This window comes from Rhamphochromis sp. 'chilingali' (assembly GCF_963969265.1).
Source record: "Rhamphochromis sp. 'chilingali' genome assembly, chromosome: 17".
Lineage (NCBI taxonomy): Eukaryota > Metazoa > Chordata > Actinopteri > Cichliformes > Cichlidae > Rhamphochromis > Rhamphochromis sp. 'chilingali'.
Window position 1 is genome coordinate 27,630,311 of NC_137944.1, and position 13,603 is coordinate 27,643,913.

At 40.0% G+C, this 13,603-nt stretch overlaps 1 protein-coding gene across 1 annotated transcript in view; it reads right to left on the reverse strand.

The window, feature by feature from the left end:
* Positions 1–6,353: 6,353 nt before the first annotated feature.
* The window catches only part of myo1g (myosin IG), a 65,424-nt gene continuing 58,174 nt past the window's right edge, over positions 6,354–13,603 (reverse strand). The window contains exon 22 of the mRNA XM_080864008.1: positions 6,354–7,582. Within this exon, the coding sequence (XP_080720134.1) occupies positions 7,420–7,582 (163 nt within the window). The 3' untranslated portion in view covers positions 6,354–7,419. The remainder of the gene's footprint in view (positions 7,583–13,603) is intronic.

A 13,603-nucleotide genomic window follows, 5' to 3' on the forward strand; every position in this document is an offset into this window, starting at 1 on the left:
CAATAAAGTTTGAAGTCCAGACATCCATAAAAAAATAGGATATATGAGGTTTAGAGGCAGGAATAGAAATTGGCAGTAAGTGTTCTGACTTAAATAAACAAAACAACCCCCCAGAACAGCGCTGCTATTACTTTGGATGAATGAAGATGGAAAAGGAAATAGCAGTGACATTTGGAGGTTAGCAAAGCGGAGCTAGTTGATGTAAAATCACCGTGTGGCATGCTATAGCGCTACGGTTAAGCTAATATAAACACATTAGCAGACCTAGAATGGCTAAACTGCTTTCAGTGCAAGGTCCATGGTGCAACCAAGAGAACATCTGCAATGACCCCATCCACAAGACGAGGTTAGTCATTAATGCTACAGTCACAACAGCAGTCAGAGCCAAAATTATTGCGACTTTGTGCAACAAATTCCATCGTATTTGCACTGTTGGTGACTTCTAGAATATTTTTTAACTGGATTAGATGACAAATAAGACTGACTGTGTGGTAGTATGTGTCCAAAAAGTATGTACATCACTTCTGTTAAATATAACGTTTGTCCTCTGGTAAAATTCTGAGGCTAGACCTTACTTGGAGCCAGTTTGATGCACCTTCTCTCCTTATGTCCCAGAGCGGGATGAAGCGCTTATCCAGTAAAATTCTAGTCTGTTACTTTGGATTCCACTTTTATCCAAACACGGCACCTTCGAAACCAGAGGGTGACATCATGGTTGCCATGTCCGTATTTTATATACAGTATGTGAACTGCCTTTATACTGCGTATTATCAACAAGCACACCACTTAAAGTTGCTTTGTCTGCTTTGACCACGTATTTTTCAGTTTGAGACATGTCAGTCTCAATACAAAGAGTACTAAAAATAAAGCTTTGCACTGCAGACATGACCCTGTCTGGTGATGTTCAACACGAACACCTGCTTCTTCACTATCGATGCACCATTCAAGAAAGTCAGTGTAAGAAAAAAAAGCAACAGTTTAAGAAGAAGATTTTCTTCATATTGAACCTTTGCAAGCTACCCAAACAACATAAAATGTGACTCTTTTTCCCTGTGTTTGGTCGCTGTGGTTTATCAAACGTTTCCTGATTAGTAAGCATTTGGGCTGATGGCATGCTGGCTCAGAGCGAGCCAAAGTAAAAACCAATCTCCCCCCTCATGTTACTGTAATCTGCAGCATGTGACCTCCTCTGACGGAGGGATGCTGGAAAACCTGCAGGGCTCACCAAACCAGTGGCTGCTCTGCACTGAGAGGATTTAAGGGGAAAAAACACAGAAGCTCTGGGACACGTTATATTCCCACTGGTAAATCCTCTCCAACTCATTACCAAATCCTCACTGCAGGGCTGCTAAGCTCTAAAGAGAGACGGACCAGGTGCCAGTCTTTTTGTAATGGAATTGCACGGCGGTTTAAGTGATTGCATCAACAATTGCCACCCCTGATAAATTAGATTAGACGTAGAAGAATCCTGTTTGCACACTGTTGCTGTAAGAAACCTAGAAACTTCATGATAATCCAAAGCAAGCATCAGATGAAACGCTGTTAGCGTCGATCTACATTCTAACCACATGGCTGATTGCAGTATTGCGTTTGTGCCAGCGAGATTGGGTTTTATTCACAGCGAGGAGAGATGTGATTGGAGCTGTCAGAAAGGAAAATGACTGCAAAAATGATGCCGAAGAAAAGCTTGGCAGCAGCAGCTGTGACTGTGATGGGGAAACAATTGAGAAAATAACTGTTGCATTTGTGCTAATGGAAAAGATGCCATTAAGCTAAACCCATCAAAAAGCAGGGGAAGCACTATGAATTTCAACTCTGCTTTTGTGAAAAAGATGTTGATTTGGTGAGGCAAAAATATGATCTGATAATTAATTGTTCATCTGTTCTGAAAACGTGTTTGCATGGATCGAAGACGCACGCGAAACACACTTAATCATCGGAGATGGAGAGGCTTCAAATGCTGCTCTAACACGTAATTGATAAATCACTGCTTTTACATGAATGATTAAAGGATTACACACAAACAAATGCAGCATATAATCTCTGTTTTCTAACATACAGCCACCTCCAGCGAGTGATTGGTGGAGCTGTAACTGGGAGAAGAGCTGTGGTTTTCATCCACGGGAGCGACAGCAGATTAACACAGAAACTCTGGAGGCCTTCGTTTGGCGCCGAAACACAGAGCTTTCACAGTAACACGCATGAGTCTGAGGCTCACGCTGAGGCGCTGCTCGTGGCATCTTGGTAAACAAATCTCGGTCAGTTGCCTGATCTTCCCTCTGCAGCTGTAGAGACCTTGGGATTCTCTCATTTCCTGAGACTCAAAGTCGAAATTAGATTTACAATTAACTTTGTTTTGCTACTAAATGCAATTTGCTGTGAAAATAGCAGCATGAGGGCAGAGGGCTGAGGTGTGCCGACGGCCGTGATTTCTGCTGCATGCTTACTTTAATTTTTCTTTGATTATTGAGATCTCAATATAACGAGACGCGAAAGAAGAAGCTGCTGACTTCGGTCACCTAGTTAATAAAACCTGAGGGTCAAAAGTTCACAAGAGGTTCAGAGAAGAAACCAAAAAGACTCACTCATCACTCATTGAAGTGCTAAACACATTAATAAATAAATAATAATGATCCAGTGAAGTAATGTAGTATAATACTTACTTTTACTTTGGGCATTTTAAGCATATTTTGATGCTAAACTTTTCTTACGTAGGATAATGACTTTTATTTAACAACCTAAATGATTCTTTCACTACTTTTCATGTAATCTGTATTATGGCACATGAAAGTGAAAATCATGCCTTGTGTTTTGTACAATATTTATTTGATTTGTTTTTATTTATTCCACTGAGAAATGGGCACTGAGCAAAACCACCTCGTAATAAAACTACACAAAAAGTTGCACCGTCTTGAAGGTGTGTTGCTTCAGATAGCAGCGAGGCATGAAAAACAATCCAATTCCCCCAGTGTAACAAAGTCTTCAGTCAGGTAGGAACATGGCATTTTTTTTGTCAGTTCCTTGAAGCATCATCTAAATTAACTTTAATTTCACTCGTCACAGGGAAGTAAAAACTGCATGTATAAAATTACCAGACAAAAACTAATTTAAATCAGTTTTAAAAAGCAGGTTTTTGCCCTCTAGAAGATATGCCTCTTCCATCTTTATTGTTTCCATGCCCCATGAACTTCTCTCTCTGTTATATATGTCTGGCTTTAATACTTTTCAAACCCCTAAACACTATACAGCATTTTATGACACCACCAGATATTTTATCTTTACAAGGCCTGAGTTATTAGTCGCTTTATTTAGCTGTTTTATTCTTTAGAACTTCTCACATACCTGTAGCTCCCATTTCCCAGAGGAAGATTATGTGTTTTAAACTTCCTCTGGATCGTTCACACGTTAATGTCACGTTGCAGTCATGCGAGAGTCATTACAGTTGCAAGAATAAAGGTGTGAATTGGCATCAAACCTCCTGAGACAGGATGTCAAGACAGCCTTGTAGTCCCAGCACCACTTTGAAGTGAAGAGAAAAAAAACAAGCAAGCTTTCGACTTTTTGATGTTTCACATTCACTAGCTGTTTAATTTGCAGTGTTCCCTAAATACACTTTAACAGTGCATTATTTATTTTTCGCTTAGTGATAGCTGAGCAGTGTGATCTGTTAACGTTTTTGGAAACAAGTTTGAAAGGCTCTTTCCACACATGAGGTCCAAACAGTTTGAACAGAATTAGGCTGGGATGTTTCCCACAGGTGTCCTCACTCACATGTGCCACACAGGACTGGACAGGAAACGGTCCAGTTCAAACTATTCAAAATACTCCCCGTCTCTTGAGCTTATTTGATGTCTGCGAGTCTGCTTGGGTCCCAGTGGCGTAAATCTCATCATCGGCTACTGGCTGTTATCTTTATATGTTGCGTACCCTGAAAGCAGTTACATTGCTTTTCTGAGCTTCTGAGACAATGATGTGGGCAACAAATCATTGTCATTTATTTTATAAAGAACTCAGAAGCTTAAACACGGATTTAAATCAGAGGAAAGACATGCTTTTTCCAACTTCCACCCAGTATTCAGAAGGTGTGAACATCCTGGTCCAGCATCACGGACGATTTTGGTGACTTTGGTGTAACTTACAGAGCTACAATATTTTCTCCTTCCACATTATGCAGATCCTACTCATGAAAAATACACACACACACATCTGTACTCTCAGAGTATTATGTAGCACTGAGATTTGGGGAATCACAGCAGGGTGTGCGTCAAAGAGCAGGAGTCACGGCGAGGGCAGGACATCACCGAGTCGCACTAACAGGTCACCGTGGAGACAGATAAAAACTGGCAGCACATCAGAGAATTAAGATCTCAGACTGTGAACAGAGACACGCACATATTTGCTCAGAGGGGGAAAAAACTACAAGTGGAGCAGTAACCGTATTTAAAACCTCACTAAAAGAAAGTGGAAGTTTTGTTGTGTTTGAAATGAAGCTTTTGCAATAAAACACTAAATCTAATTTTCCACATTAAAGTCTGCTTGTCCTTCTTTGGAAACCTGCTGCTAATCTCGGCTAAAGGCTACATTAGCTGCTACTAGCATAACACACCCGAATCTGCAGTTGCATTGAGAATAAGGAATAATAAAGGAATAAAAAAGTCCAAGGCTGTTTTAAATCCACTCTATAGTGGGCATGTATAAAAGAGGGACACTGTTATGTTTGTGCATCCATCCATGCAGGAGGGCAGCAGTCAAAGCAGAGAAACCCAGATCTTCCTCTCCCCCCACCTCGTCTAGCTCATCTGAAGGGGATACCAAGGCATTCCCAAGCCAGCTGAGAGATATAATCCCTCCAGCATGCTCTGGGTCTTCCCCGGGGCAACTCCTGCTGGGATATGCTTGTAACATCTCTCCTAAGAGTACACCCGGGATGCATCTGTTCAAGGACCCAACACATGCGATGGTTGTGCTTACTGGTTTTCACTTTACTTATCAGTTGCACAGACAAAGACACAGTCAGTCCAGACCTCTGTCTCTCCCTTCTCCGCTCGTCTGTTCCTTCACTATGAAAAGAAACTGAGACCTCCATCAGTCCAGTCGCCACCACCTGTGGCCTCACCTGCCTCCTAGAGATGGGCAGACTGATCTAAACATCTATATCGATACCAACACTGGTAGTGGTATTTGATCGATGCTAGCGCTAGGACTGATAGGATGCTTTGTTTCTACCCTCTTAGTATGAAGCGTACTGAACTGTGTTAAACATTTTTTTCTTTGGAAAATTAAAAAACATACATCAGTTATAATCTGTGAAAAATGTGCAAACCTTTTTGTGCTGACTGTCATGTGAATTGTATTTATAGCCTGTAGCACATTTAAGCAACAGTGGCTGAGCCAAAGTGCTTTAGAGGCTGGCACAAAAAGAAATTGCTAACTGATGATGATTCATTTATAAATCATGTAACACAAGCTGCCTTTACAGGTTAAAAGTATTTGTATTGGTATCAGCACCACTGGCTGATTTTCATTTGAGTCAGAAAGGTAGAATGTTAAGTTATCAACCAACATCAAATTTAATTAGCATTGGTTGCAGGTATAAATTGTGTGTTGACTGGTAGTTTAAAAATCACCAGAATGTGAAACTGAAGCAGAGACTTCTTGGGTCATTTGTTAGTACAGTAAGCCACACAACATTTTTTTGGCTGATAATACATCTAAAATATCTCAAACAAGGTGGATAGGTCTGGTTCAGTCACAGACTGTTCGCCTTAATTGAGTTTAAAATGATCGGTTATGTAAAAAGCCCTCCGGGACTAAACAACAACAAACCCTGTTCAGTTGTTATAAGCATGTAAATCAGCTACAGAGACTGAAACCATGTTTGTAGCAGGCTGTAAACATGTTTATTCCTGCTGTAACATGGGAGTCTGTGGGGATTAACTCATATTTGGAGTTAGTCTTGAGTGGCCACCAGAGGAACTGTAGTTTATAGTCCTGGCTTTATTTTTTTACCACTTGTATTATGTAAGTATCAGTTCCTTCCACGGGACAGTTTGCATCAAACATTGAGACAACAAACTAAAGGACTAATAATGACAATTATGCAGCAATCTTTACTATTAAAGGATCATTTTCTTTAAGCATGTCCGTAAATCTGGTTCATACCAAATGGTTTATCTGTTCTTCAATTGTAAATATTCTGGGAAGAATTACACAAAAGAGCTCAAATTTATCTGCAGCTGCTGTTAGTTAGACCTGGAAAACACTCATGATTATTAATGTAAAAAAACATTTATTGTCACAATTATTGTTTCTACAAAGCTCAAAACGTGAACAATGCAAAGGTAGCACGATTTTCAACGGCACTGTAGAAACACACAAGGTTCAATTTAATCACACGTTTCTTGTTTTCTATGATTGGTTAGCTTTAACCATGATAAACAAGCTGGGCTTCAGTTTAGTGCGGCTTCTCCTGAGACGACAAATTTACACTTTATTTAATGCCGTACTTTTATTTAAAGTTCTGTAAAAGACTCCAATAGAAGACGTTTGTATAAAAGCAGGTTTCATTGTGAGTTTGTTCACAATAAAAGAAACATATCTGGACAACCAGATAGCACAATAAATAAACAAGGAATGTTCAGTTTCATTCCTCAGAAATCATTTAAATGACCTCTCCAGTGCTGGTTTGTGTTTATCAGTCTAACTATCAGGAAAGGGGATGAGAGAGGAAGCAGCTCCTGCGTCACGGGGTCCAGTTTTCTGTGGACGCGGGCTCATAGCTGCCACTCAGAGGACGGATAGAAGCGTCTTTACTGATTCATTATGTTGCAGGGAAACCTTAAAGCCACTTAAGGCTGAACATTTTAATGGGTTTTAAATACTGCGTAAAGTCGACATTCACTCTGTTCATGTGGAAAAACATGAGAGAAACACTAACATACAGAGAACTTAAGTAAACATTGAATAATGAATTTTCCCCCACTGTCTTTTTTCTTTCCCCTTTTATTACTTCTGACATAATTATCTCAGTCTGCAGGCAGCGGTGTGTTACAACACAAAAACATGTCCATATTTATCATCATAAAAAGTGCTTTTTGTTTCTGTTTTTTCAATCATATCTTAAAAAAACATCTTTATATTTCATAAAAATACAAAAAAGCATAAACAGTACGATACATATAAATGTGTTATAAATGAATATAAAAGTATTTCAGCTTTCAGTTTCCTCTGCGTGCTGAAGAAAGCAGATTCTCCCAGAAAAAATGCTCAGATTACTACTTTAAAATCCTCATATACTGCAAAATTGTTTATATGTATTAAAAGAAATTCTTGCTAAAGTCCAGCTGGGATGTCTGTGGCTGATATTTTCTCCTTAGATGTCGATGAGGTGTAGCTGTTAATGGTTTGACTGGGGGACTGTTAGTTAGCGGGCACCAGCAGGATGAAACCGTCTTTACTCTTCTTGAAATCAGCGATGGTTTGACCGGCTTTGGTCTCCACCGAGATGTTCTTGGGCTTGCCTCGCATGTGAATCTCCAAACCTGAACGGCAAACCTTCACAGGAAACTGGACTTTTTTCACCCTGGAAGACAACAATGCAAACATTTGGGTTTCAATAACTTTGCCAGAACTGATACGTGATTAGCTGATGGTTATCATGGTTACAGGGACCAGGATCACTCATTAAACTGCTGGAATATTGATCTGGTCAGTTAAATAGCAGAAGATGTTCAGACACAATTGCTCAGTGGGAAAATTACAAGGAGGTTTAAAACATGTCCACATCCATCCATGTCCATATACGGGCTGTAGAAATCACTTTTATTGCCACTTATATATTATCTTGGATATTAGATGAAAGTATGAAGCTGCTTTTGATTCACTTGGAGACAGACTTTTTGTTAAGCCTTTTTTGACTGAATTCCCAGATGCACAGATATAAAACTAACTTTGATCTTTATTTCATTTTTACCCAGACATTAAAATACAGGTCTACACAAGCTAAGATTCAAGAGTCCCAAACCTGCCCACTGGTGTGTGGGTTTTAGGAACATTGCATTAATTGCTGCTAATCCAAAATCTTGGGATACCAAAATTGCAGTCTGCTCCTCTTAGAAGTGTGTTTTGAATGTCTACCGCAACAAGACTACAACATTTCCAGAGCAAGTCACAAAGTAAAAAAAAGAAAAAAACCCAAAACTGAAGCATCACCACAAAATATTTGTTATTGATCACCTAACACCTGGCTGTTTGCTGAGTTCTCCTGATCAAAGCAGTATCCAGCCCCTCTGCTGACAGCTGGGGCATGAAAGTGTGCCCGGGCTCGCTCGGCTGCTGCACAGTCAGCTGAAGATGATCCACTGTGAAGTCGCTGCTTCCTCCTCGACCCCTGGGGATCCCGCAGCCTCAGCGTGGCTGCCTTGACCCCGCTGCTCCACCAAACACAAGCTGGCCCAGCACATGGCTGGATCTGTGCAGCATGCTTATAAAGACTCTAACACTGAATCCACCTACGTCATAGTCAGAGGCCCAGGGGAGTTTAAGGCTCAGACTCCTGCTTGTAAGAATGTTTCTCTTGCGAATGTATTCTCTCCTTCTCCAATCAGCAAACACTCTCGGTTTCAATTCAAGTTAATGGCTTTAAAAAAGAGATGAAAGGCAATATTTACATAATGACTATTTGTGGATGCCTCTGAATATTGGTAATGTGACTGATGATAAAGGCTGGCTTGTAAAGATAAGCCAACTTGGCAAGCTTGAGGTTAGTTTGGCAAGACAGACGAATGTGTTGTTTCAAAGTGTTTGTGTCATCTTCTCCCCAGACTGCATGGTCGTCTTCAAAAATTTGGCTGGAAATCATAAAGGATAAAGTCCCATTTTTGGGAAGATTGCATAATTATTGTTATGCAACAGTGCTGGCAATCGTTGGTGCAAATCTGAGGAGAAACACCTGAAATCTTAGAGTTTAAATATGCAGTTTATTATAGTGTTATATAAATATATAATGCTATGTACATTAGTGGAATAGAGATAGGAATAGGGTGAACTGGATTATAAGTGTGCTAGGTTTTTGTGTGTGCATTGTGTTTTAACCCTTCACCAAACTCTGGGGACCTCCCATAAAGTCGGTTAAAAGTACAATAAAAAAATTATCCTGCATATTAAATATAATTTGAGGCTTTGCCCCCTGGCACTAGATTGCATATATTGCAATGTCCTGATCCAACATTGTTTGGACAAATATTTTTGGCTCCAATTAGGCTCAGGTTCATGAATACTCAAGTTTGTCTTTGACAAGCAAGAAAAATGTTTTTTTTCTGGAAGTGGTATTTGCTGGAACTTTCAGTTTTACCTCATGTGTTTGAATTGTTTCAAAGCAAAGACAAGTCTGTATTGAACATTTAAAGATGATGATTAGCATTAAATATATTTAACTTTCATTTTCATGGAACTGGTTGTCAAGTTTTTACTATAGCTAACCAACATGATTAGACTAGCTTATTTGCTAGTTTAGCAAATGAATTGATTTGCTGAACTAGCAAAAAAGCTAGTTCAGCTAGCAAATAAGCTAGTTCAGCTAGCAAATAAGCTAGTTCAGCAAATTAATTTTCTAATTCATTTGTTATAAACTAATCATGAAGTTTTTGTTTAGCCTAGCTGATGGTATTCAGGTTTCTCATGTGATGTCAGAGGCGCATTGCGTGCATGTGTGTACTCCCTGATGGGTTGGTGAGTGGTTGCTGGTTGTCACTAGGCCAAATAATAAGAGTGCTTCACCAAAAACCTCCTTTTCCCTGTACTTTAATGTCTAGCAGATTGTCAAGGTTCTTCATGGTTTGCATGGAAGACAGCGGGTTGTCTGCAAACACATTTGCTAACTTCTAGTTGAACTAGAAAAAAAATTGCAATGGACAACATATGTCTTAGTGCTGTAGCCAAAATGTTAAAAAAGTGAAACTTTTGCTTTGAAGGTAAAAGGGCTTAATTTCCTGTATTAGCCGCTTATATTATAACATTTATAAGAGAAAATGAAGCACGGTCACTCTTTTATAACTAAACAAAACTCATTAAACACATTGAGCTATCAGAGGTGTGATAGCTTAATGTAATAAACCATAACAGACAATTACAGAGAAATGCAGCCGCATTCTGAATAAAACAAAAAGATTATCCGGTGGAAAACCTCATATTTGGATCAGGTAATCAAATTGCTTAAAAATATGCTTCAAGTCAAGCAGTGGGGACATATTTCTTGAATTTTCTGACGGAAACTGAGATCTCTATTTTTAAAGTTGCAGATGCATTATTTGCTGTGCTCTTTCTAAAAGAGTTTGACCTCAGTCACTGCAATTTTCCAGAGCTGTGATGGTATTCATCATGAATCACCCCAACAGGTGTGGCCCTGCTGTTTTTTTCTCAGCCAAGCCAACCCTGCCTGGCTGAACCCCCAAACCAGCTGTCCAGCCCTGCTGGACTATGATAAATCTGACACAAAAACCCACTGACCTCCAGAGAGCTTTTTTAATTTGTGCACAATGCTGACCTCATCGTAGCACTACCAGAAGTGAAACCCAACTCCGGCAGCGCACATTGAGAAAAGCCTCTGGCTGCGCCTGAGGACAGTGGATGACAGGCTGCAGAGGCCTGTGAATTTTTCTGCTGCAGCAAGAGAATTTTGTTTTAAGGCTGAGATTGTCCACAATAACCAGACTGTCCTCCACCAATAGAAATCGGCCCAGATGTTGCTTGTGCAAACATTTAATGTTCACAAGCACTAGATGGGGAACCACCTTTAACTAGGAGGTCATTGGAGGACCTCACTTTGCAAATTCATTAAAAAAAAGAACAGATTAGCCATCTTTAAGTCTACATAACATGTTTTAGATAACGTACATAGCAGGGAAGACATTCTCTCAAGGTGCACAAGAGGATTAAAGAAGTAACTGCGGACTGGGACAGATAGAAGTCACTGACCGAGTGCACAATTTCTCAACACATTTCCATTTTTTTCCAACTTAAATGATGCTTTAAAGCTGCACAAAGCATGTTGTTACATTACAGCCAAACCTCCCAGGAAGCAGTTTGGGGTGGATGGATCGGTGTACAACCAAACCGTCAATGTCTGACACTGTGGTGTCCAGCCTGTGGCCTTTAACCAACAATTACCACGACCATGACCCTGCCCTAACCAAACTGTTTCATTTACCTACACCCACCCTTTAGACAACACCCTTATGAATGATTAGTTTGTTTTGATGTATTGTTTTTTGCAGTTATGGACTGCTGGATAGTTTTTTTAATATATTAAAGCTTCTCACAATAATTTTGTAGTTTTGAGTAATTCAGACTACAACTATTTAACAGTTGTTTTTTTAAAACAGACAAACTGCTCAGACAAACAATCCAGATTCTGGCCAAATTCTTGCACAAACCTGTTGCCCAGTAGCCAGAAATGCATCCTCATTCGCTCGGAAGTTTCTGGCATGTTTGAAAATATCACCACAAAATCACAGATGCTCTCCTATCAGCCCTGATTTATGAGAGCAGCAGTGAGCGAGAGTGAGAGTGAGAGGGGAGCTGTATTAAATGTAGCGGAAAATAAACAACATGGTGGCTTTAATTTGATTTGATTCGTTTTCTTGTGTAAGGTCGCATGAATATTGATTTCAGATGTTTCCAATCTTGTCTCACATCTATTAATGAGCAACAAAATGCCAACCCCCCCCCCCCCCAAGACAGAGACAGTTAAGTGGTTTGAGGAGCTCTTGTGGCCTGAGTTTACTTGGGTGAAGGTTTGATTCTTTTATTCTCTTTGAAAACCTTCAATATTAGATGTTAGCATTCTCTGTCTGTACTGTGCAGAAAATAAAAAGAAGGCCCAGAAATGCAGGTCGACCTTGACATAAAAGTGAACCTGTTGGGATTGGCTTTTTTTCTTATCTTCTGTTATATATAAGGTCTAAAAAGGCTGTTCAATTTAAACATGGCTAAAAGAGGCCAGCATGTTTATAAAAAAAATGATTGCTAAGTTTCAGTTTTTTTCTATTCTTGGCTCTGTATGATGTCAATAAGAGCTGATGTCTTTAATGTAATCATCTGTGAGCATCTTTACCTGCAGGAGGGGCAGTTAGTCAGAGGATAGTTAAATTATAGCTCTGTCAGTAGGATGACAACCTCCTTGCTACTAGGCTAAAGCGGCAGGTTGCCTGATGACTGCATTAAGTTTTTTTTTGCTTAGGGAAACTGATTGCAAGCTGCTGCAGTGACCAGTTGGTTGTAAAGTGACTGCACAGGTCAACTGGTGGAAGACAACCGGTCTCCAAACAATCGTGCCCTGAATCAGACTGGCTGTAATCACTCTCCGAAAGACTGAGAAAGGTTTTCAAATCTTATTTATAAACCCAGGGAATACCAACACGATGCTATCAATCTGAGTCATACTGCACCAATAAGAAACACTTGTCTGTGCTGCGTCTCTTTAGGTGATTCAACTGGTTGCAGACTATTTGGGTTATATTTCTATATGATAACAAGATTAAAGACATTTCTGTTTATGATTGGACGGTTAAGACATATTATGACACACCCCATTGCATGTAATGTGTTGATGTTAGTGTGACTCAGTCTTATTGCCATTTTATCAGTGCACCAAACTCACTTTGAGGACAGGTCACATCTGGTCGCCTTCTTCAACAAGACTGCAAGCTCACTGAACAAGGTCGCAGTAATTTTGTTTGGGCCACCGTCTCCAACCAATGTTTTCCAAATGTTCATACAGAGAGAAGCTAAAGCAGCTTGTCTCTGATAAACTGAGGTGCTGCACCAAGGCTTAGAATAAAGTAAATAAAGATTCTTTTAACTTTGAGCTGTGGACAAGCTTCTCTATCACAGTCTACAAATAAAAAAATATGCAGCTGGTAATGAACAGAACCAGTCGTCTTTTGTTCTTTCCTCTCATGAAGAAGACTCACACCTCAGGTTGTTGTGAACGCTGTGTGGCTAAAACAGTCACCGTGATTGGAAAGCGTTAGCAGGGTTACACGTGCTGCTCTCACTGCCTATGACAGGAGGAGTGAAAAGCTGTTCAATAATAATAATAATTTTCCATCCATCTTTTTTTATATATACAATTTTTTCACATATTTTCAAACAAAGATGTAAAGATTCCCCTCTGCAAACTACCCATCGTAGTTGTCATTGTGATAGCTTATTTTATGAACATCTCCCCTTTGGTATTGAGTTCAAAATGTCCTCCATGGAAATCATAAAATCAGTGACACATATTAGGAGACAGTCTGTACGGGAGCAGTGGGATGTGGTATATAAACATGGTCCACAGGCTCCTGTCTGCAAAAACGTCCTCATGCTGCAGTCAAATAATTCATGGAGACGACGGTGCAGACAGAACTGGGACGAGCAGCTCCTGGAGGAGCCCTTGGACCCTCCACTCCTCATCTCATCTCCCCTTTTTTCTGCCTCCTCCTCCCCCTCTTCAGCTTTTTCTAGGATTTCTCCCTGTCATCCCCAATATGATGCTGGATGCTGATAATCCGATGTGAGTACATGCCTCTGGTGTCTCCATTATGGAGACTTACAGGCCATT